Below are 23,775 nucleotides of genomic sequence, written 5' to 3'. Positions count from 1 at the left end.
GTTTTCTCACCAATGCTCTGCATCTACCTATTAAGAAAACCTGGGTGATCAGATATTTCCAATGAATTTGCTTGACAATACAAAGTTACTAAGTATTTTCCTATTGTTTTGGGTTGTTAACTCAGAGTTCTGCTAGAAGAGTGACTTACATCCTACCATTCTGTCAAGCATTTCATTGTTTGTAAGTTCTCAGCAAAACAGAACTTTAGTGAAGCCTTATTTAGAGATTTTAGAAAATGCAAACTACTTTTAGGTGGAGATTATGTTCAAGAGAAAAGATTTTCCTCTGGAAGAATCTTGCTGGAGAAACAACTTCCTGTGGATTGTAGGTTTCTAACTCTGGAAAGGGGATTGCCACATTGGGGAAATTCTTTAGAACAACAGACTTGCACTTATCTTTTCATGTCTTACAATTTTTCTTGACAGTCTTATCCAAGATATTGGTGTTTTAATGAGGAACGTTACGCTCCTCAGGCCATTTTTATTTTTTGCCTTGATCTTGCAGTCCAGTCACAATGATAGATTTCTGAGATCATAGTCGTTTCCATGATTGTAATATCAAAAGTCAAGTATTATCGTGAATACTTTGAAGGGCCAACTAGCTGAATGTGGTACTATATTGGGAGGGAGAAAGCTCTTATTCAAACACACATCTTCAGCTATGACAGGGTGAATACAGAATGTCAAAGCATTATGATTTAGGCATAACTGGTTGACAAATTTGCTTCAGCGTGAGAAGTCCCTTTTTAAAGCTGACATTGGGGCAAGAAGGGACAACTTGGTACAGTAACTAAGCACAGTGTCTGGGAGCCATCACTACAGTAGCCTTATTGTTAGGGAGACTTGTTGCAAACAGCAGGGACAGTGTTAATCATAGTAGCACAACCAGCTGCATGTGAAGGGCTCGAAGGTATGAGCTACCATTTTTATTTCAAAGTTCATATATAGAGAAACTTGTCTTAAGTGGCCACCAAAAGGGACCAGCAAAATCATTTAGCCAGTTCTATGCCATGCGGGGAATTCATTTACATTGGGGGTATTCTGTGGTGGGCAAATCCAGCAGGGTTGCAGCCACTTGCAGTGTAAAGGGGTCCTAACATAACTTTCAACAGGCTTCTTTTGTATGTTGTAAAGTGGTTAACAGCGGGGGTTGCCTGTTTGAATATGAGGCTCTTCACACGTTTGTTGTTGTTTTGTTGAGGAGCCGTATTGTGTAGTGGGTAGAGATTGGTGCTAGAAGCTAGGAAGTCCTGACTTGCAGTGCAGTCGTGGACAAATTGTTCTGTGCCTCAGTTTCCCCATCTGTAAAATCTGGATAATAACACTTACCTAACTTACAGAAATGTTTGGAGAGCAACTTAGTTTGTGTGGCACCCAAAAATGTAAAGTGCTCTCTAGTATTAGCTCTGCGTATACTTAGTATAGTAAGTAGTGCTTTTGCCCCTGCCTTTAAAGCTCCAGAACAGATTTTTCACAAGTCCATATTGGCATGGAAATTGGGGCAGAAGTTAGTTTGAGATGAGCTTGCCAAGCTGAATCTGAGATCTGAGATTTAGAAATGTCAGTGATTTTGCTCATTTGGAAAATTCCATTTTTTTTGTCAAGTCATTGCTCAAAGACAGTGAAGTCTAGAAATTGCAAATTTGTTTTGTTGTCATGCAGACCTCTGGTGCCTCTTGCCATGATTACATATTAGTGATATGTGCTGTATTTGGGCAAGTACTCACTGTGAATTAGGAGCATCAGAATGCTCCCATGGTATGTGGCAGAATTGTAAGGTTCACCTCCAGAACTAGCCAGACTCAGAAAGGACCTGATGGAACAGGCAAGTTTATCAAGTGACTGACAGGAGAGATGGTATGCAGTATTTTAATGTTCACTTCCTTGTTTTACTGTACCAGCATCATCCACTGTGTCAGCACAGTCCTAGGAGCTTTGCTGTTACCTACTGCTATACAGCCAGCCAGGGTCATACAGATTGATTTTTCTTTCTGTTGGGCACCTAAATCATAGGTAGACTCTAGGAATTAGCAATAATGTTGGTGATAAATTTGTTTATTAAATAGACATGTTGGTTTTGGAGGGTATTCCTCATCAGAGCATTATGAGGGCTGGGTATATAAACTATTCGATAAGTCTGATAATAAGAGTTTCACGCCAGCTGTTTTCATGTAGTCTGGTCCCTTTAACAGATCCATTTGCTGAGCAGGTATTTGCACAGAGGGATTTTCTTTTAAGACATTGACCAGTTAATGGTATCAGCAGAGGGCATGAAGAGTCATGCCATTCACTTAATGCTCCTCACATGGCAATGAAAATATTCTCTGGGGCTTGCTCCTAGAAACAAGTGCACAGAAGGTTTCCATCAGCAGTAGCTGCTCTGCTTTTCTACTCAGTGCAGGCTTGAGTGTGTTCCAGGATATTCCAGTGTCTGTGTAACTGTATCTTTCCCATTGATTAGAAAGGAAAGCGTATAACAGCATCTCCTGCAAAGGAAGAGTGGCCAAGGATTCCCTCCCTGCCCCCCTCCCCTTCTTGCCTCTTCAGCTTCAATCTAATTTGAAATCATAAGTGTATATGGCAAAGGATTAATCATCTTTGAGTTGTGGAGACAAGGGAAGGGATTTATTTCATGTGGTGGAGAGAAACAAACTGCTACCAATTGGCAGATTTAACCTAAAGTTTTTCATGATGTCGAGTTGCAGTTTCTCCCTTCTCTTCTCCACCTCCCCTCCCAAATTCTTGCTGCCCATCCTCTCTCCTTGCCCTCATTCTTACCTCCTCTCCACTCCAGCCAAGTCCAACCCAGTTGAGGGGGTGGCGTAAGCTGCCAAAATGCTTCTTAAGGCACTTCAGGTCAGAGCTGTCAGGTTCAGAAAGGAGCTGGCGTTTGGTGTGCTTTTGAAGCTCTGCCAGTTTTTCTCTAACTCAACAGGCACTTTAGCCCGAGGGCAGGAGGAGCTGGCCCCGTGCTGGCGTTCCTCCTAGAAACTCTTCCTGATTGGGGTCGGGCTCATCACACCAGAAAGCAGCGCACCCCTGTGCTTCTTGCCAGTGCAGAAACTTTTGATTTTGTTCAATCAATTATATAATCTGGATATAAAAAATATGCTGTGCAGTTTACCCCTTGGGCAATGCTCATCCACATGTGGTTTTTTTTTTTAAATTAACCTGTGAAAGTCATATTAGTTTCTATCAGATATGGATCCTTTAGTTTCCTACTAAAGTGTTGTAGAAACGACCCTGATCTCTATCTGGTGGTAGAGAATTAGATTTCTGCTTCAGCACCTAAGTACATAAAAGGTAGGAGCTACTCTGTTGCTCTGTTAGAGTAACAGTCATCTGGGGGAGACTTCAGATTAAAGTTCTTTCTGCCCATAACTGTCCAGGTGGGAGTTAAAGATCCCAAGACATTCCTTTAAAAAAAGAGTAGGGATGAAATTCCCTCTCTCAGTAAAATAGTTTCCAGTGTCCTACTTTTACATAATCTATTTTTGAGCCCTAATGGCTACAACCATTCCCATAAGTGTTGTGCTACTCTAGATCAAGTTTGAATTCATTGCTTTGTGAAACACATTTGATGTGTATGAACTTAGTATGAAATGTGTCATACTAACTCCAGTTCTCTTCTACTTCTTAGTGCCAGAATATTTTTCTTGTCTGTAAGTAGCTAGTGCAGTTTTTGGATCACTGTGTTTCACATGGATGGATAGAACTGTTCTCAAAGAGACTCTCAGATCTTGGTGCTTAGATATGATGATGATGAATATGCTAGAAATTCCAAGATGGATAGATAACTACTTATGACTCAGAGAACCAAGCTTTCTTTTTTCAATAAGAAAGAATAAGCAAGTAATTACTAAAAATATTTCATTATTTTTACAAAATATACTTCAGAAGGCTTACTAACATGCTATGAAATATTATCACAGCTCCACTGAGCTACATTTGCTGAATACATTATCAGAGGACATTTTGTGATGTATTATCCTTGCTGTTTTGGTGGTCTTGTTTGCTTGCTTACTGCACTTGCTGAATAAGGGCCCACTTGTGCAAACTTTGCTTGCATGTGTATAGTCAGTCTCACAGGAAACACTGAGACAAATCGTGTGAGTAAGGGCTGCAGGACCAGGCCCCAAATTTCTAAGGCTATTTGCAGTTTGATGCATGTGAGGAGACTGTATAAATGCACAGGAAGTCCCATTGACTTTAATTGTGTCTGCAGGATCAGCACTTAAATTACTCCTTTGCAAACATCAGTAATTCTTAGTAGCTGTATTAATCCCTAGAGAGATTTAGCAAGGTTGTACTGTATTCAAAATTGATTTACACTCCAGCTTTTAATTACTGATGCCATTTCAAATACAAAATAAGTATATACATTCTAGGTTCCATACATTAAAAAGTATTAATGTAGTCTGGAAAATTGCAATTCTGGCTTCATATAACGTCTGTATGAATTTTTAAAGAATCCACAACTTTAGCCATCAAAACAGAAAAGTCCCATAAATCTGGATGACATATTTAAAATATTCTTATAGTCTGGAAATTTATGGATGAGTAAAGGAAAAATATTTCTCTTTTGGATGAAATAAGGAAACTATTTAAGTTAACTTACCATTTTTACTAACATACTGTACATTTTTTTTACTGACTGTAACTGACAGTTTTAAATATATTTCCTGATAGTTGGCAATCCAGTTCACCTTTTGCTTAAATCTGTGACGACTCCGACTTTTGTATTTCCAGTGGTTTAGTTGGGAGACTGAGGAACTAGCAAAAAACAACTCTGATAGCTTTGGAACCCTTCCTATCCTCACTCCAGCTGTGTGCCCCATAGCAGTGCTAACCTGATCAGCATTTGAAAAAGGCAAGTCTGATGTTCTAAAAATCAAAATATTTTATAGACCAGTTTTTCTGCCAAATTCACATCTGTTTTGTGGGTGGTTGAGGGCCACAGATGTCTCTCTTGCTTTTGTATATATTTTGTCACTGGAGCTGCACGCACAGACTAGCTTTCTTGGCATCTGTGCAAGTGTTTTGCTTAGTGGCTGACTTCATTAACAAAACCATTTTAAAGAGCATTTTCAGTATTTCAAACTTTATTCTTTCCACTTTTCAGACAGCCCCCTTTGTGTTTCCACCAGGATAGTTGGTTTGAATGGACTACATCTCCCAAAAGCCACTAGTGTGTTAAGGAAATTGTACTGGGATGGAAGTTATCACTGCTGGCAGATGTGGTTCATTAGTCTAAAATTTTATTTTGGGCATCTGTTTACTGTAGGACTCTACAATAGCTTCCAAAAGAAAGGACAGAGTAGGCTATTGAGGAGAATAGCAATAGCAAGGTTTAAAAAAAAATCTTCAGACCCAGCCCTGTGAGGTCTGCAAGATTCGAGCTTCGTGATCATTTTTGTTGGCCCAGGGTTGTGAGTTCAATCCTTGAGGGGGCCACTTGGGGATCTGGGGCAAAATCAGTACTTGGTCCTGCTAGTGAAGGCAGGGGGCTGGACTCGATGACCTTTCAAGGTCCCTTCCAGTTCTAGGAGATGGGATATCTCCATTATTATAAAAATTATAATAAATTGATATTCTATCACGCAGAGATTATTTCATGAGATAAATAGGCACAAAGAATACCTGCACGTTAGTGCTCCTTTCTACTGCAACGACCTATTTCCTGTGCTCCTAAAGCTGTCCCATAGCCTCTCGCTCAGTAAAATATTGCAAGAAAACCCTTTCTTGAATTATGGAAGGCAAGGACCAGTGGGAATAGCTGTAAGAATTCAGACCCTGGATTTGTCCCTCTTAAAGGTGACCTGCAAAGAATAAACCTTGGCTTTGTCCCTTTTCTCCATGATGTATAATGAAGGTTTGAGGACCAAGATCTTTAAAAGTGACTAGTGATTTTTTGGTGCCCAACCTGAGACAATTTACAGGTGCCTGATTATCGGGGGGAGGGAGGCACTGCTCAACACTTTCTGAATAGTGGGGTCTTTTAATGTGCCTCGAGTTGGGCACCCAAAAAATGAGATACCCCCAAATCACTCGAGACTCTTGAAAATGTTGGCTGATTTTTTAAATTATTATTTCATGTTTTTATTTACCTTGGAAATTCAAAGAATGTCAAGTCTTTCCCTCTCTGTTTTTGTTGGAGGTATGTTTTAAGACTTTTATTAAACTTTAACTGTAAGGTGCTGGGTGTTAAATCTTAAGAAACAGATATTTTCTTCTGGCCATTTATAGTACATGATGCGTGAAATAGGTGTTAACAGAAAAAACAAACAAAACCTTTAAACAAATAGTTGTAAACAGTCTGAATAAAAATAACTTCCCCTCACTCAATCAGGTTTCACCTGCTTGTTATATGTGATGTCATGATCCTACTTGTTCTCAAGCTGTCCAGAGGGTCTTCTAGGAAAAGCAGGGTAGACAAGACCTGAATTTCTGCTTTTAAACATATGTTGAAGAAAAGTTTTTTTGAAGCTGATGGGAAAGACCCTTGCAGGCCTTCTTTATACATCCTTGAAAGGGGGAAGAAAACGGCACAAACTCATTTTTTTTCATTTGCAGGTTACCTTTAACTACATCTTTTGTTCTTCCTGATGCCAGGTCCTGTCCTTTAAAAATGTATTGTCTTTTCCTTCGGATTCCTCCTTGGCATGTGAATTGGTAGGTCAGATTTAACAGGCTCTTATAGCTTATGTGGACTTTCAGGTGACTAATTCACTCAGCTTGATAAGATCTTGTATCTCTCTCTGAAATGCCATTTTTCTCCTTAAAATGCGAGGATATTAGGACGTGAAACAGTTCCTTCCACTGGATGAGTTCAGACGCTCCGCTGGTGGTAACCACTCATTGCAGGATGATCTGAGGTTGATGCAATTGCCATGGGAAATCTAGCTGTTCTGGACTCAGTTGACGATAACAGGGATATCATCAGACAGCAAAGCGCCCAATCATTTGGAAATTTTGCTTTTTAAAAATGGATCATTTATTAAAAAAAGAAAGACACTAACTCTGCACTGGGCCATGCATGACTTTGTATATCAGAATCAGAGTGAGGAAAGGAGCAGGAGTGGGGCTAGGCAAGGCTTTGGGACAGTGTTTAAGTGTCACTATGGAGACTGTTCAAACAGACTATGTGTAGATGTGTGTGTGTGTGTGTGTGTGTGTGTGTGTGTTTAAATATTTATTTGGTGTTACATCTTTAGAAGAGAGTCTGTCTCTTGCCCTGTGTGGAGACAAACAGCCCACTATGTTCCAGAAATGAAAGGCGTTTTCATGTGGGTTATGTGATAGGCACCCCGGAAAGGAAGGATATTCTACCCTTGTCATCCTGCTGTCAGTTTTGCTTTACAGGGTTTTTCTTCTAATGAAGCAAGGGAAGATTATTTTAACCATTTCCTGCTCCCGTGAGGCATGTGAGTTAGGACTTCATAAGATGAATGCATAGCAAACATGAGAAAGGAAGGGAGGGGCGAAGAGCTGGGAGGAGAGAGAAGGTGAAGCGGTCTGGAGAGACCTCACAGAGCGAATCGGAACAGATTGAATGCAGTCTGCTTTGTTCAAGGACAGGGTGAGGAAAGGGCTTGTGTACTGAAGGGGGCGGTGAGAGAGAGAAGGGCGTTGAATCACATCTAGCAAGTTTCCTTTGTCTCTGTATTATCCTCTGGTGTCCCTGGGACATTTCTGTCAGCTGCCCCTCAAAAAGAACCTCTGATAGGATCTTTTGGCAGTGGCAGAAAGACAATTCTGCCAGCAAAACTCAAAACAGCATAGCTGGAAGAGAGACTCTGAAAGCTTTTTATTGGAGGCTTTTCCTGATCTTTTTTTTTTTCTTTTTGCTATGGGGGATGGGTGTGAAGTGCTTTTGGAGGGCTGGGGGTTGGCAGTGGCATAGCCAGGTTCTAAGTGCAGGGGGAGCAAACATAAAAAAGGCGCCCCCCCTTGGCTCCTCCTCTGGCCACGCCCCCCTTGGCTCCTCCTCCGGCCTCTCCGCGCCCCCCCCATGGCTGGCTCCTCCAGCCGTGCCACGCTGCGCCCCCCCTTGGCTCCTGTGGCCATGCTGTGCCCCCCCTCTGAGGGGCTCAGTCCGGGGGGCCGGGCACGGGGAATGGGTGGCGGGCGGGCGCTGCTTGCTTCTCCCGGGGGCTGGTGGGAGCGGAGTAGTGGGGCGGGCAGCAGCTGGCGAGATCCCCTCTCCCCGGCAGCTTCCTGCTTCCCTCAGCCCAGAGGAGTCATTGGGGGGGGGCGGGCAGCGGGCGCGGCCGGAGGAGTGAAGGGGCCAGCTCCTCAGCCATCGCGCCCCACGCTCAGCGTGGCCCCAACATCGCCGCCCGCGGCCACCTCCTGCGGTGGCTCAGGGCTCGGCGGCCGAGCGCTCTGCAGCTGGCGGGCAGATCCCCTCTCCCCGGCAGCTTCCTGCTTCCCTTGGCCCGGGCAGCCCAGCATTAGCAAGGGGCGGGGTATTGCTGGACCAAACTCCAAAGAGAAACTGCTGAGCTCCAGTTCATTTGCAAATTTGACACCATCAGATCAGGATTAAACAAAGACTGTGAATGGCTATCCAACTACAGAAGCAGTTTCTCCTCCCTTGGTGTTCACACCTCAACTGCTAGCAGAGCACCTCACCCTCCCTGATTGAACTAACCTCGTTATCTCCATACTGATTTATACCTGCCTCTGGAAATTTCCATTACTTGCATCTGACGAAGTGGGCATTCACCCACGAAAGCTTATGCTGCAATACTTCTGTTAGTCTTAAAGGTGCCACAGGACCGTCTGTTGTTTAGATCAATAGTCACGTGAAGAAAGCTAGCAGATACTCTGTACTGTCATAGGATCTGGAGTCTTTGCTACTGTTATAGGCATGAGGACTTTTCAAAAGCCAGTTTTTTTTTTTTTTAAATAGTAGGGTTATTTTTAACTTTATTTTCTATTTTGTTTTTTTTTCTTAGGTGGATGAAATTTACCACGACGAGTCTTTGGGGGTTCACATTAACATTGTCCTGGTCAGAATGATCATGGTGGGCTACAGACAGGTAAATTCAGGGCTGGAGTGAGCAGAAGATGCTATCTAGGGGAAGGGGACAGTCACAATATACAGCATGCTTCGGCTGAGGAATGCAATGAGCTTCCAGACTGGGTTATGTCTATAAAAACAACACCTTCAGCTAACTTCCCCGTTTGCACCCCCTGCTTTCAGATTGGTGTGTATGTCTGGGGAGATGACTCAGGATTCAGTCTAGTTATATATTAGTGTTTGCATTAAGAGAGCCTCTTCCTCACAGCCAAGCTTCTCCTTGAGCTAATCCTCTGTGCAGATGTATGTGGTATCAAAATCTGTTACGTAGAAATGATTGGGATCTCACAGGGCCAGCAATCAGCATTGTAGCTTCAGCACAGGACCTGCTAGAATGGAAAAACAAAGGAGCAAATGCTTTACTTTAAACGCAGAGACAATTATTGTTGTTAAAAATAATGTATGCAGTTCAGTGTGGTAAATTTGCACAGGGCTTTACAAACAGTAGGGCAAGTTCCCTGCTCTGAAGAGCTATTTTTGATCTTTTGCTTAAGTGTGAAAGGCAAATAGATTTCTGTTTAAATATGAAATATTGGTTCCATTCCCTCTGTAAGCAGCTGTCACATGCTGTGGCTTTGCCAGACTGAATCGAAACGATCTTGAATCTCTCTGTTTCATGTGAGACTTGCTGAAATTCCTAGACTCCAAAGATTTTCCTTCTATAGAAGGCAGACATGAGGACATCTCTGCCTTACAGTACCCCTGTGTTTTTGATTGAGAACTCTTACCCTTCCCCCACTGCTGCTGCTGACTACAGCTCTGAGCTGGCTTGGGAAGGGGTAGGGCAGGAGGGTTAATCTCTCAGTAATTAACATCTTATTTGGTTAACTGAGGTTAATTTTTGGTTGCAGGGATTTTCTGTCACACCACAGTGCAGAGAAGAAGCTTTCTGGACTGGTTTTGTGGCGTTTTGTTTTGCTATAGCTGCACTCATTTTGAGCTCTTCACCAAGACAAAGAGCAATGTGGAGGGTGCGTGTAGTACGAAGTAAGAGTCAAGGCCCAATACTCCCCTGTCGCCCTTCAAAAGGGAATTAAGTGCACAGCAACAGTCTGGGTAGTGTCTACTAGCAGTAATAATTAGCACTTACATAAGCCCCAATGCAGGAAAATGTTGCTACTCAGGACAGGACTTACGCACATGCTCAAGTCCCATTGAATTCCAGTGAAGCATATGTTTAAGTACTATGGTGAATATGGATACACACTTAATTAAATGCTTTCCCAAATTGGGGCCTTCATGATTCACCTCTTCAAAGCAGAGGACAAGTGTTAACTAATCCTCGCAACAGTCCCTCAGGTAACTATTTTAATTCCTATTTTACAAATGGAGAAACCAGAGCACAGAAAGGTTAGGTGAACTGCCGTAGGGGACAGAGTGAATCAGTGTCAGGGCCAGGATTGGAGTCAGGCTTAGTTTGCTGCTCAGTCCACTGGACAACATTGCCTCTCAGTGAGTCTCATGCGTTCAAATCCTGATTTTGTCACTTACTTGATGTGTGACCTTAGACCACTCTGTGCCTATTTCCCTATCTGTAAATAGAATATTTAAATCACAGGGCTGGTCAGCTGATGTGGAACACTGAGATCCTCTCATTAAATGTGCTATAATGTTCAGCATAAGCCCAAAGTGTTGTGATGATGCTAACAAAATGGCATACAAAGCTTTCTCTGAGGTCTTGAACACCCTTAACACCTTTAAGGAGTCAAAGGATATGTCTGCCCTACCAGCATAGCTGTGCTGCCACAGCCCTGTAATGTAGACACAGCCTACACCGATGGAAGGGTTTTTCTGTCTGGTTACTGCTGAACTGAAGCAAATAGCCATTTTATGAGCTGCTGCAGATACAGAACACCAGCATTTCCTGGAAAATATCTGATTACAAGAGAAATATTCCTGGTGAGCAGAAACTGCGTGTATCCTGAAGGTGGTGATCATGGTTTCCCAGGTACACGAGGAAAAGATTTGAGGCAGCCCACATTGTGGCAAGCATCCCCAGGCAGGTGACAACAGAACATCATTTCCATCTGAGGAAGGAGATAGGGTTTCTGGCCTCTCAGCTAAGGTGTTAATGCCGGCATCTAATTGATGATGATATACTGAAGATGCAAAGGAGGCAAAAGCAGAAGGTCTAAACATTGAGATGTGAACTAGAAGCCCCAGGCTGCAATCCTGACAGGACCAACTCAGCCCTTCATCCTTCTACAGTACCTTGAGTTCTATGCAGTTTACTGTGTATGGGTTATCTGAACAATCAAGATCCTCTGTGCTGTGCTTGAAGATCTTACCTAGGTTTTCATAAGATTAGGCACTTACTTTGGGATCTTTGTCCAGCATTAGCCCTCCCCATACTGCTATTCCGTTTACTGTGTGCCAGACATCCTCCATTTCTGGGGGTGCTGCATGTTTGTAATTTCTGGAGGAGGAGGGGCCAAGGAAGGATTTATTTTGCCCCAAATTCTGTTGTTGGGTTTTTTTTTGTCTCCTTCCTCTGAAGCATCAGAGATGGCTGTGGCTGGAGATGGGACACTGGGAGGAGTGGGCCAGGTCTTTAAGGTGGCACAAAGCATTTTCTCTCTCTACTTGGTTGGCTGGTTCTTGCTCACATGCTCAGGGTCTAACTGATCGCCGTACATGGAGTCGGGAAGGAGTGTTCCCCCAGATCAGATTGGCAGTGACCTGGGATTTCTTCCCCTTCTTCTGCAGCGTGGGATGCAGGTCACCTGCCAGGATCAACTGGATATATCTCAATCAGTTCCCTGCCATCGGAGGGCCTTGGGCACTGGTGCACCTTGGCCCTCCAGTTCTCTCTCTGTGATACACAAGAGCTTAGTCTCCTGAGGGTTGTGATACATCTGTCTGATTTTGGCTGTTGGGTTTACTGTGCGGGGCTGGGTGGTGTTTAGTAGCCTCTGACATACAGGAGGTAAGACTAGATGATCTGGTGGTCCTCGCTGGCTTTAAGCTATGATTCTATGAAATTTAAAATACTATGTTTTCATTGTTAATGTCGTGGAAACTCTATCTGGGGATCTTCTGTACCCTGTACCTCAAAACTTGGGACAGGTTCATTGTCACCCAGTAATGCCCCCTCCTTTCTTTTCACCCCCCAGTCAGTCAGCCTAATAGAGCGGGGGAACCCATCTCGGAGCTTGGAGCAGGTCTGCCGCTGGGCCCATTCTCAGCAGCGCTCAGACCCAGACCATGCTGAATACCATGACCATGCCGTATTCCTCACCAGGCAAGATTTTGGTCCAGCAGGTATGCAAGGTACTGTATTCATCTCGATCATGTATGTGCAGTTTGCTGGGCTTGGGGGAAAGCCAGCAATTGGAAGGGATTTCCTGCTGACACAGTCTGTGTGCTTACAGGCTGAGGTCCACAAAGGTCTTGGAAAAAGTTATAAAGATTAGAACTTAATAAAAGGAATGGAGAAAAGACAAAATTGAATCCCATGAGGGTTTTCTTCTCTTGACCTTTCCTTATGGTTCCTTACATTCTGTTATTTTTTTATTTACTACCATTGTACATTGAGTAGATATTTTCAGAGAACTATCCACAATGACTCCAAAATAAGTTAGCTGTTGCCACTCAAGAAAGATAGACCTCATCATTTTGTATGTATAGTTGGGATTATGTTTTTGAATGTTCATTACTTTACATGTATCAACATTGAATTTCATCTGCCATTTTCTTGACCAGTCACTCAGTTTTGTGAGTTCCCTTTGTAACTTTTTGCAATGTGCTTTGACTTAACTATCTTGAGTAATTTTGTATCGACTGCAAACTCTGCCATGCCATTGTTTACTCCTTTTTCCAGATAATTTATGAATATATTGAACAGCACCGGTCCCAGTACTGATCCTTGAGGGACCCCGCTATTTATCTTTCTCCATTCTGAAAACTGACCATTCATTCCTACCCTTTGTTTCCTGTCTTTTAACCTAGGGTTACCATATCTAATAAATAAAAAAAGAGGACCCTCCACGGGCCCTGGCCCCGCCCATTTCCCCACCCCCAGCCCCGCCCCAACTCCGGCCCTTCCCTGCCCTAACTCCGCCCCCTCCTCCCTCCCACTCCCAGCCACGCGGAAAGGGCTGCCCGAGCGCTACCGGCTTCACGGTTTGCCGAGCAGCCCCCCAGACCCTGCGCCCCCGGCCGGCGCTTCCCCAGCGCAGCTGGAGCCTGGGAGGGGAAGCGCCCAGCCGGGGGCGCAGGGTCTGGAGGCTGCCCGGCAAACCGTGAAGCCGGTAGCGCTTGGGCTTCGGGCAGCCCCCTTGCCTCCGGACCCTGCGCCCCTAGCAGGGCACTTCCCCTCCCGGGCTCCGGCGGTGCAGGGTCCGGAGGCATGGGGGCTGCCCGAAGCCGGTAGCGCTCGGGCAGCCCGGCTCTTAAACAGAGCCGAAGAGTCGGGGAGGAGCAGAGCCGCCATTTTCCCGGACATGTTCGGCTTTTTGGCAATTCCCCCCGGATGGGGGTTTGAATGCCGAAAAGCCGGACATGTCTGGGAAAAAGAGGACGTATGGTAACCCTATTTAACCAATTACTGATCTTGAGTTGAAATCCTCCATTATTACTGAGTTTTCTGTTTTTATAGCCTCTTTTAATCTCCTTGAGCATTTCACAGTCATCATCACCATCCTGGGCAGGAGGTTGGTACAGTAACTCTTCACTTAAAGTCGTCCCGGTTAACGTTGTTTCGTTGTTATGTTGCTGAACAATTAGGGAACATGCTCATTTAAAGTTGTGCAATGCTCCCTTCTAAGTCGTTTGGCAGCTGCCTGCTTTGTCCACTGCTTGCAGGAAGAGCAGCCCGTTGCAGCTACCTGGTGGGGGCTTGTAACCAGGGTGGACCAACAGCCCCCTATCAGCTCCCTGCTCCCCTAAGTTCCCTATGCTGCAGCTGCCCAGCAGACTATCAATTGCTGGCAGTTCAGCTGTCCCTCCCCCCACTGCCATGTGCTGCTCCTGCGCTCTGCCTGGGAGCTGCTCCCAGAGACTCCTGCTTGCTGTGCCAGGGGGTGGAGGGAGACTAATGTCAGGATGTCCCCCTCCCCCCTGCCGCTGCACCCCGCTTACCCCTTCTCCATATAGAGCAGGGTGGGGACACGGATGGAGAGAAACATAGAGAGCTCGGGGCAGCAGTTGCTGTCTCAACTTCCTGATCCACTTAAAAAGACAATGCACTTAAGAGTGGGTCAGCTTACTTAAAGGGGCAGTGTGCATATCTCTCTCTCTCTCTCTCTCTCTCTCCCACACACGAGGTGTGTGTCTGTCTCTGTCTGCTATGCTATCTCCCTTCCCTTGTATTCGTGCTGCCTTATGTGAGAGGCTACAATGACAACAACATGTTAACCCTTGAGGGCTCAGTCAAGTGCTAGTTCATCATTTAGTAGCAAGGCATTCCCTGGGAAATATCCCTTGCTCTTCCACCCTCTAACTTCATCTCCTCAACCAAGCTTCACAATCATCATAGCTGTGAACAGTATTAAATTGTTTGTTTAAAACGTATACTGTGTGTATATCTATATAATATATAGTTTTTGTGTCTGGTGAAAAAAATTTCCCTGGAACCTAACCCCCCCCCATTTACATTAATTCTTATGGGGAAATTGGATGCGTTTAACATCGTTTCGCTTAAAGTCACATTTTTCAGGAACATAACTACAACGTTAAGCGAGGAGTTACTGTAGTATATTCCTACTCCTATAGTCTTATTATTCAAGCATGGAATTTCAATCCATAGAGATTCTATAGGACAGTTTGATTCATTTAAGATTTTTACTATATTTGACTCTATGCTTTCTTTCACAAAAAGTGTCACTCCTCCAACAGCATGACTTACTCTGTCATTCCTGTATATTTTTTACCCTGATATTACTGTGTCTCATTGATTATTATGGTCCCACCAAGTTTCTGTGATGCCTATTATATCAATATCCTCATTTAATACCAGGTACTGAAGTTCACCCATCTTAGACTCCTAGCATTTGTATACAAGCAGTTATAAAATTTGTCAATATTTAGTTGTCCGCCTTCATGTGATGTAATTGAATGGTACATTTTTTTTTTCATTTGACTGTTTCTCTTCAGCTCCTACCTCCTATTTTATCAACTTCTATTCTCTCTTCTTTACTAGAATATAGAGAATCCCTGTTAATAGATCCTCCCCTATGGGATGTCCCTGTCCAAACTATGTGCTCCTCCTCATCTGTCAGCTTTCCCCAACCCTAGTTTAAAAACTGCTGTACAACGTTTTTAACATGCCAGCAATCTGGTTCCATTTCAGTTTAGGTAGAGACAATCCTTCCTGTAAAGACTGTCTTTCGCAAAAGGTTCTCCAGTTCCTAATAAACTGAAACCTATCCTTCCCTACACAGCCATTTCATCTATGCATTGAGACCCTGCAATTCTGCCTGTTTAACTGGCCTGCGCATGGAACTGGAAGCATTTCAGAGAAAGCTGTTATGGAGGTCCTGGATTTTAATCTCTTACCTAGCAGCCTAAATTTGCCCTCCAGGACCTCTCTCCTACCTTTCCCTATGTTATCAGTACCTACATGTACCAGAACCACCAGCTCCTCCCCAGCACTGCACATAAATCTTGCTATGTGTCTCGAGAGAGCCAAAACCTTCACACTGTGCTGTCAGTTCATCATGTGGCTCTCCCCATCATCACAAACCCAACAATGACTATGCTGGACGTTAGACACTTACATATCAATAATGTTCCAGGTACTGCAAAAAAACAAAACAAAAACCCAACAATGTAAAGAAAGCATAAAACTTCAGCTTTGCTCATTGTGCTCAGTGGGAGGACCTCTGCACACAAAATATTTTAAAATCTGATTTTAAAAGGGCCAGTTGCTTGGTCACCATAGAACTGAGAATGGGAACATTCCATGAACCCATAAAAGCCTTCTACCCTTGCAATTCCGATGCTCCTGTTGGCCCTCTGACCTTAGAGGCTGAGATTATAATGTGCATAGGAACTCAGAAGCTCAGATATCAGTGAATTTGATGAAGTGCCTTCTGGCATTTCGTTTTCATTTTGAAAAATGAATGTCTGTGGCCGGGCTTCTGTGGCCATATGAGGGTTAATTCCTCTCTCTGTCTTAGCATGTTCCATTTTTTTTAATACCATCATCTTCACACGACTACTTCCAGACTTCCTTCTACTCATTCCCTCTGTGGTGACAATGTCTGAGATTTTTGATGAAGATAAACACACCAGTAACTGGAACATTGCATAAAAACACATTCATTTTTGGCTTGAGTCATTCTTGTATGTGTGGGAAGGATGAGGGACAGGAAAAGAATCTTAAGCTAGCCTCTGTTAGCTCTTGCAAGAATCAGACTTTAGCTGATAACAGGTCCACCCTTGCTCTTCATCCACATAAAAGACTGCAGAACCCGCAAGCCCATAGAACTCTGTTCCAAAGCAGAGTGCTTTAGCCTAGTACATAGTTCAAACTAACAAACAATAGGATCTGTGTGCTTAACTGACAGACTTCACATTGGAATAGCTCCTCTTATTTTCCTAGGACCAGTGAATTCAAAGATTACTTGCAGTAGACATCCGTAGATCATTCAGTTCTTCACATAGTATTTTTGAGTGAGCAGATGGATGCCAGAATACAGCTTAGAGAATGCAGCAGCATGGATGGCTCAAATTGCAGGGAACAGCACTGAACCATTGACCTCAGAGTCTAGAACCATCGCATGGGGAAGTCCAACCCAATAAAACAAATTACAAGCATCTGAATTAGCTTAAATATATGGACTATATGGCCATCCAATATCTTGACAGACGAAAGGAAATATGGCTCAGTCAGTCAGTCAATGGTGCTCAACAGTAATGTGGGAGAAGAGCCCATTGCGTGAGCGGCAGACCTTCCCACAGTGGCTACAGATCCATTCGCTGGTTGGAGCACACTCTGCTTCCTGGCACGCCTGCAGGCTTCAGGCTGGGGTCTCTTATGACTCTCCATGATGATTGCACCAGCCTTGACCTGGCTTCTCCAGACTGAGCAGGAGGCCGGGTTCTCCCAGTTGTCAGTGGGAATGCTGAATTTCTTGAGGCCTTGCTTGACCTTGTCGCTATATCAAAGTTTTGACCTTCCTCTGCATTGCGAGTAGTTCTTGAGTTGGCCATAGAGCACAGATTTTGGCAGATGATCTTGAGGCATACGTTCCTCGTATCCCAGCCAGCGAAGGCTGTGAGTGTTCAGTGTAGTCTGCATAGACTGTAGGCCGGTTCTCTCAAGGATCTTGTTGTTAGTGATCCGTTGGTCCCAAATGACTCCAAGGATTTTTCGGAGACAGCAAAGGTGGAAGCTGTTCAGTCTCTGCTCCTCTTCGGAGTATGTGACCCAGTTTTCACAGCCGTAAAGGAATGTACTGAGGACACAACCCTGATAAACAGACAAGTTGTTCTTGCCTGTCTGTAAGGATGGTTATCATCTTTCGCTTTCAGGTTTGCAGTCTTTTTACAAATTGAACGAAGTGCCTCTTTGATTCCATCATAGGTACACAAAGGTCCCCTCTTTCTAAGCAGGTCTGAATCTTTTTGCACAGGTCTTGCTAATACTTCTGGGCACATTCTCTGGTGGCTTTCTGGACCGCAGTCTTAGCCTCTTTAAACATAAGAGTTCTGGACCTAGTAGGTAGTTGAAGTAAAGTTAAGTGATCTTGCTTCTTCTTTTCTATGAGTGGGAGCAACAGATGTTCAGACCCTGTGAACCAGTCAGGGTGTTTTTCCTTTGTTATTCCAAAGACATCCTTGGCAGTAGCTAGTTTCTTATTCTTGAAATTGTCCCACAAGGTGTCAGAATCAGGGGAATCAAGTTGATCATTTTCAGACACACACTCAAGCACACATTGAAACTGAAGTATCAGGGGGTAGCCGTGTTAGTCTGTATCTACAAAAACAACTGAAACTGAAGAAAAAAATGAATGTTTAAACTGAAACAAAATAAGATTCCCTCCCTTCTTCTGTAGCAGGTACACACTGAAGCCACTCTAGTTAAGGTTGCAAACTGTGTCCATTATAGCATCCTGTTTTCCTATGCCCATAATTTTCCAAAACATTAATCTATTGGTTTGAAATTTTCCGTGCCTGGTCTTTGTCTGAACATAGGAGTTATAATACTGGGTTAGACTAATAGTTCATCTAAGCTGGTAGCTTCCTCTGACAGTGACCAGCACCAGATGTGTCACAGGAAGGAGTAAACCCTCAATAATGGGCAATAATTTGATAACAGGCAGTTGGAGGAAGTTTCTTGCTAAATCCAGTTAGTGGTTAGCATGTGTCTGGAAACAGGATCATTTATGTTACTGAATATTTTGTAATGCTAGCTGATATAACTTAGGACATTTTTATTATCCATATAAATATCTTATCATATTTTGCATCCTACTGTGCTTTTTGCCTCAATAAAACGTTTTGCCAGTGAGGCTCACAGGCATTTTTTGAGTCATTTTTTTTTATCATTTTCAAATGGATTGTCCTTTTAATTCATTGAGTAGCCTCCTTCGTTAGTGGTCTTCTGTTTTGAGAGAGTAAATGGACCTTCCTTTCAATAAATGGACCTTCCATTCAGTATTGAACTCTAAAAAAAATCTATTCAATCTCTCCTCATATAGAAAAACTTTCCATGGGTCTAATCATTTTTGTTGTCCCTCTTGGGACCATTTCTATATATTTATTTAAAAGGTTTGGCCAGAACTGAACCCAGTATTTAAGGTGTGGCCCATACAATGGGATTCTTGTACTTTCAACATTACTCTGTCTTTTTCTTGATTCAGCCTGTCACATCTTGCTTGCCATTTTGACCACCACCTCACCTAGAGCAGATGATTTCGTTAAGCTCTCAAAAATTGTGCATTGGTCTTTGTCTAAAGATAATATTTTTTGGTCTGAAAGTTTGAGTAAAAGTTTGAGTTTGAATAAAGTTCCTTTAGCCATTTGAGTTTGGAGAGGGTGAACACACATTTCCCATGTTAAAAAATTCTCACCATACTTGTTCAAAGAGAAGGCTACATTGTTAAGAACTTGACTTGGGTTGGTTTGAAAAAAAAAGAAAATTGGTATTTTAAGAAACTTATGATCCTTTGAAAATTCCAGAGTAAGCAGGCTCTATAGAAAATATACATTCTGTTTCTAAGGACAATTGGCTGAATGTCAGAACAAATATTCAAACAATTTATTCACTTAAAATTGCTGTTTTTTTTAGCAAACAATTTAATTGATGAGTAGTATTACAGCGGTTATTGAGCTGGTTGAATATCATTAAAAATTATTTGTTGAAAACCGACAAAATTGCCAAATAACATATTCACCAAATAGTTCTCAATCCAGTCTCTCAATAAACATACATAACATGGCACATACTCTGTGTGCACATGCATCTCAGAAGGTGCACACTATTAAGCCAGAGTCAGAGGTAGCTACCAGAATTGGCCATAGGGTTTCTTCTGCAATTGCACCCTGAGGGCTCTTAAATAAGAGTGATTGAAAGTCAGGAGTAATCATTTGATAGACTGGTGCCTATTTGTATCATTATTGAATTCTCCTTCTTAAGGAATGATTGGAAATCAGCTGTTTGGGAGACTGCTGCATATTCGCCAGCTATATGCCCCCCTTGTTGTCCTCCTGAAGATTGTATTGCAGTAATTCTAGTGTGCCCAGCAGTGTGGCCATAAGTGGCTGTATCTTACCCAGAACAGCCCAATAAGACAGCATGGTCTCTTGTCGTTCCTCCCTCCTCTCCTCTTCCCTAGTCTCTTCTGGGCTCCATGTGGCTCAGTCTTTGAGCTGCCACTTTCAGACTATTTCAGGGAGGCTTCTTTTTTCCCTGTCCCAAATCCCTGTTTAACAACGGTGGCTGCTAGGCTACCAACCATGGAGCACCTACAGGTGTATTACACCGTTGGGCCTCGCCCCAAATACGTAGCTTCTGTGACTCTCTCAACCTGCATTTCCAGAAGATCCCTGGAAGGGCCCTGCTTATTTACCTCCTTGAAATCCCTATTTACAAAAATGACTCTCATGGCCGGAACCCCAATCCATTGTCTCTGTAGGAGCCGAGAAGTCATGTCTTGTCCAGTTCCGTGTTTGCCCAGTTAACTGCCTTACTTGTAACGGACCATTACTATGGGAATACTGGAACATAGTTGCTGGTCTTGGAAACTCCTTGTAGCATGAAGTAAACAGGCAGACACAGAGCACAAGTGTAAAGAATTACACAACGATTTAATTGAACTCCATTTTTCTTAACAACTGCCTTTAACGCAGACATTCAGTCCTATCATATTGGCCATGGAGTCAACTACTGATGTCTTCAGGACCTTCATTTGGGAGAAGTGTTCAGGAAACTGTTCACTTTTGCTTATTATTTTATCATTCTGGGCCAGCTGTACAAAGTGCTGATCCACTCATTCATTCAGTTTATGAATTAGATTCACTTCCACTCACATCCTTCTGCCTCCACCTTGTTCTGGAGTAATTAATATTTGTTATTCCACCACCACTGGGTTTCTGGGGAACAAATGGCCTGGAAGATACATAGTACAGAGAAGTCACTGCAGTCACAAGCTTCCTGGAAAAGTGGCAGTATAGTGTCAATCTTCAAAATAGGGATACCAGCCAGGGGAGGGAGTCAGTCAGGCTGAAACAGTCGTTAGAGCACAGCGCCTATAGGAGGTCTGCTGCCTGTAGGAGGAGATGGGGTTAAATTGAACAATGGTGCCATTCTACACATGCAGTCTGGTTAGTCAAGATGCATTACCATTATGGAATGGAAAATATTAGGAATGTTTGGGTATGTTAGTGTAATATTAGCCTGTTCTTGGCACTGGCAGCCAAGATGATCTCACCGGAAACCATGTCCATGTCCCAGTGGGTACTGACCAGTTGAGGTATTTGGTAAACTCCTTGGCTTAAGTTTCTTTCTTGGTAGTGTTTGTTTTCCCCTCTTATCACCTACCTGACATGTTGCCCTCTTAGTTTTGCCTGCTGTGGCAGTGCTTCAGATACTATCACTCACTGCTGAATAGCTAGTGCAAATTAAATCAACTTGTGAGAGGGACAGGGGAGAACTTCCCACTCATCCTTGATTAGTTCTCTCCATTTGCTCATTGCCCCAAAAGAGCCTGAAATGCCAGGGAGCATTCCAGGGTCAGAGGGATTTTTTTTTAAATTTAGTGCTGATGAAAGTTGCCACAGAGACTATCCCTCGTATAGCCTTTGTGCTGACAGCTGCAGTGTACAGGCTGCTCCACACCACCCCTCTCCTTGACCTGGAAAAGCTGTGAAGGTAGATTGGCTTCCAGGCTGATTAAGTTTTTGTTTCATGAGATTGTCAATTGGTGCCCACCTCTCTACTATAAACTGGGCTGAGACTGCCAGTCCATTTCACATAGGCCAGTGGTTCTCAACTAGGGCTACACGTACCCCTGGGGGTATGCAGAGGTCTTCCAGGGGGTACATCAACTCATCTAGATATTTGCCTAGTTTTACAACAGGCTACATAAAATGTGCTAGTGAAGTCAGTAGAAACTAAATGACTTGTTTATACTGCTCTATATACTATACACTGAAATGTAAGTACAATATTTATATTCTAATTGATTTATTTTATAATTATATGGTAAAAATGAGAAAGTACGCCATTTTTCAGTAATAGTGTGTGTGACACGTCTGTATTTTTATGTCTGATTTTGTAAGCAAGTAGTTTTTAAGTGAGGTGAAACTTGGGGGTATACAAGACAAATCAGACTCCTGAAAGGGGTACAGTAGTCTGCAAAGGTTGAGAGCCACTGACATAGATTATCAAGCAGCCATCAAATGATTACAGTTTTCAGGAACTGTGGATTGGATTAGAGTCGAAACAGCAATCTAAGGGTGGAAGACTCTGTAACCCATGAGCAGTCCCTTCTGCCACCTAGTACAACAAGCTTCTGAGGAAAATTACAAGGAAACTACTATGAGATTAATCTAAGAAGGAGCTGGCAAGTCAGACATGCAGTCAGAGATGTGAATAGGTGCAGAAAGGGGCGAGGAGGCTGTCAAATATGTTTTCAATCCATCTGAACAGGTGGCCGTTGGATTATAGCAGTTGCTGGTGCATTTGTTTAAGATACGGACAATGTTCGCTGTTCCTTTAGTGTGAGAATGAGTCAGGAATGAATGCAACACAGTTATTGCAGGTGGCAAGGCAAGGTTCAAGCAGTGTGTAATTCTAATACCCTCCAAGCCCGTTTCCCTCCGTGAGCTATGAGCTGGTGGAACATATGATAGGCTTCATTTATATTCCGAGGCAGCTGTGGAGTCCGTGTCCCTCAGCAGGGAGCTGGGCATGAAATACATTTGGAATGGCTCTAGCTTGTGGTTTTTCCCTTCTCATGAACCGCCCCAGCTCCTTTCTCTTGCTTTGTCTTCTGTCTCGCTCCAGGTTATGCTCCCGTCACTGGTATGTGCCACCCTCTACGCAGTTGCACTCTCAACCATGAGGATGGATTCTCCTCAGCATTCGTGGTTGCCCACGAGACCGGCCATGTGTAAGTCATTGGAGGAGACAGTTGGACATTTTATCTTTTTTTTTTTTCATCATTGCACGGTGGCTCAGCAGGGTGTTTAGTCCCCCCAGGCTCAGCATTGCCATGTGCAGTGGACTTGCTGATGTATGAAAAGTTGTGATGTGATGAAATAATGGCCCTCCAAGTTACTAACATTGCTGCTAAAATGGGCAAATACAGGAGTGAATAAATCTCTTTGTAGTATAGTAAGTGCAGCAAGTAACTCAAAGGCAATCTCTGCCTTAGAGTTTACAGTCTACATATCTGCACATCTTAGAATCTGTCACCTTTGTACCAGAATGAGTCTGGAAATTGGATGTCTTTGGATGTTGGGTTTTGTTTCTAAATATGAACTGTAGGTGGAGGTGCTGTAAAGTGGGCAGAAACATAAAATCTCACCTGCTACTCATGTATAGATGTAAATCATAACCTCCAAAGACCTTTAATTACCAGACACATTCTGGTATGTACAAGTGCTCCCAGGTTGTCTGACTGCTTCTCCTGTGGGTACAACAGCCTCTCAGTCGAGAACAGAGTGATTCAAGGGGCTGTAAGAGGGAATAATGGGATGGAATCAAGAATAGCAATATTTGGTGTCTACAGAAGGAAATATTTCCAAAAGTGAGAAACACTAGGCTCTGGACAAAGTGATAGAAAGCCCTATTGCTTGAATAATTTCAAACTAGACTGGACAAACATTCTGTAAAATATTGTAATGAACAATCTGGTTATGAATAGACCTCTTCCATCTCATTTCTGTTCTTCTGTTCTTCTCAGGAATGCTAATGGGTGTATGAATATGTATTCAATGGCAAAAAACAATCAACGTACATTAATGCAGAGTTACGGTTGCTTGGTGGTATGTCATCTTGCAGAATGCTGACTTGAGCAAAACTCAAACTTCTGAAAATCAGGAAATGCAGAGTCAAGGTTGCCTATGGAACCGTAACTCTTCCGTCTTTCAGCAATGCGCCAATGTGCCCCGTTAACACACACATCTTTACTTTGCCAACCCCAGAAATGTACAACCTCTTCACCTCCTTTTATATATCCATTCAGTGTCTCTCATGGGATTCCATATAGCACTATTGGAGGATAAAATTAAAAAAAAAA

The 23,775-nt window shown here is 43.2% G+C and overlaps 1 protein-coding gene across 1 annotated transcript in view; it reads left to right on the top strand.

The window, feature by feature from the left end:
- ADAMTS14 (ADAM metallopeptidase with thrombospondin type 1 motif 14) overlaps positions 1 to 23,775 on the top strand; it is a 105,589-nt gene that overhangs the window by 49,870 nt on the left and 31,944 nt on the right. The window contains exons 5-7 of the mRNA XM_054036265.1: positions 8,961 to 9,044; positions 12,199 to 12,355; positions 22,539 to 22,644. Coding sequence (XP_053892240.1) covers positions 8,961 to 9,044; positions 12,199 to 12,355; positions 22,539 to 22,644 — 347 coding nt within the window. The remainder of the gene's footprint in view (positions 1 to 8,960; positions 9,045 to 12,198; positions 12,356 to 22,538; positions 22,645 to 23,775) is intronic.

Source organism: Malaclemys terrapin, chromosome 7 (assembly GCF_027887155.1).
Source record: "Malaclemys terrapin pileata isolate rMalTer1 chromosome 7, rMalTer1.hap1, whole genome shotgun sequence".
NCBI classification, from domain to species: Eukaryota; Metazoa; Chordata; order Testudines; family Emydidae; genus Malaclemys; species Malaclemys terrapin.
Note: the sequence above shows the minus strand (reverse complement) of the source record. Positions and strands in the feature narration are given on the sequence as shown.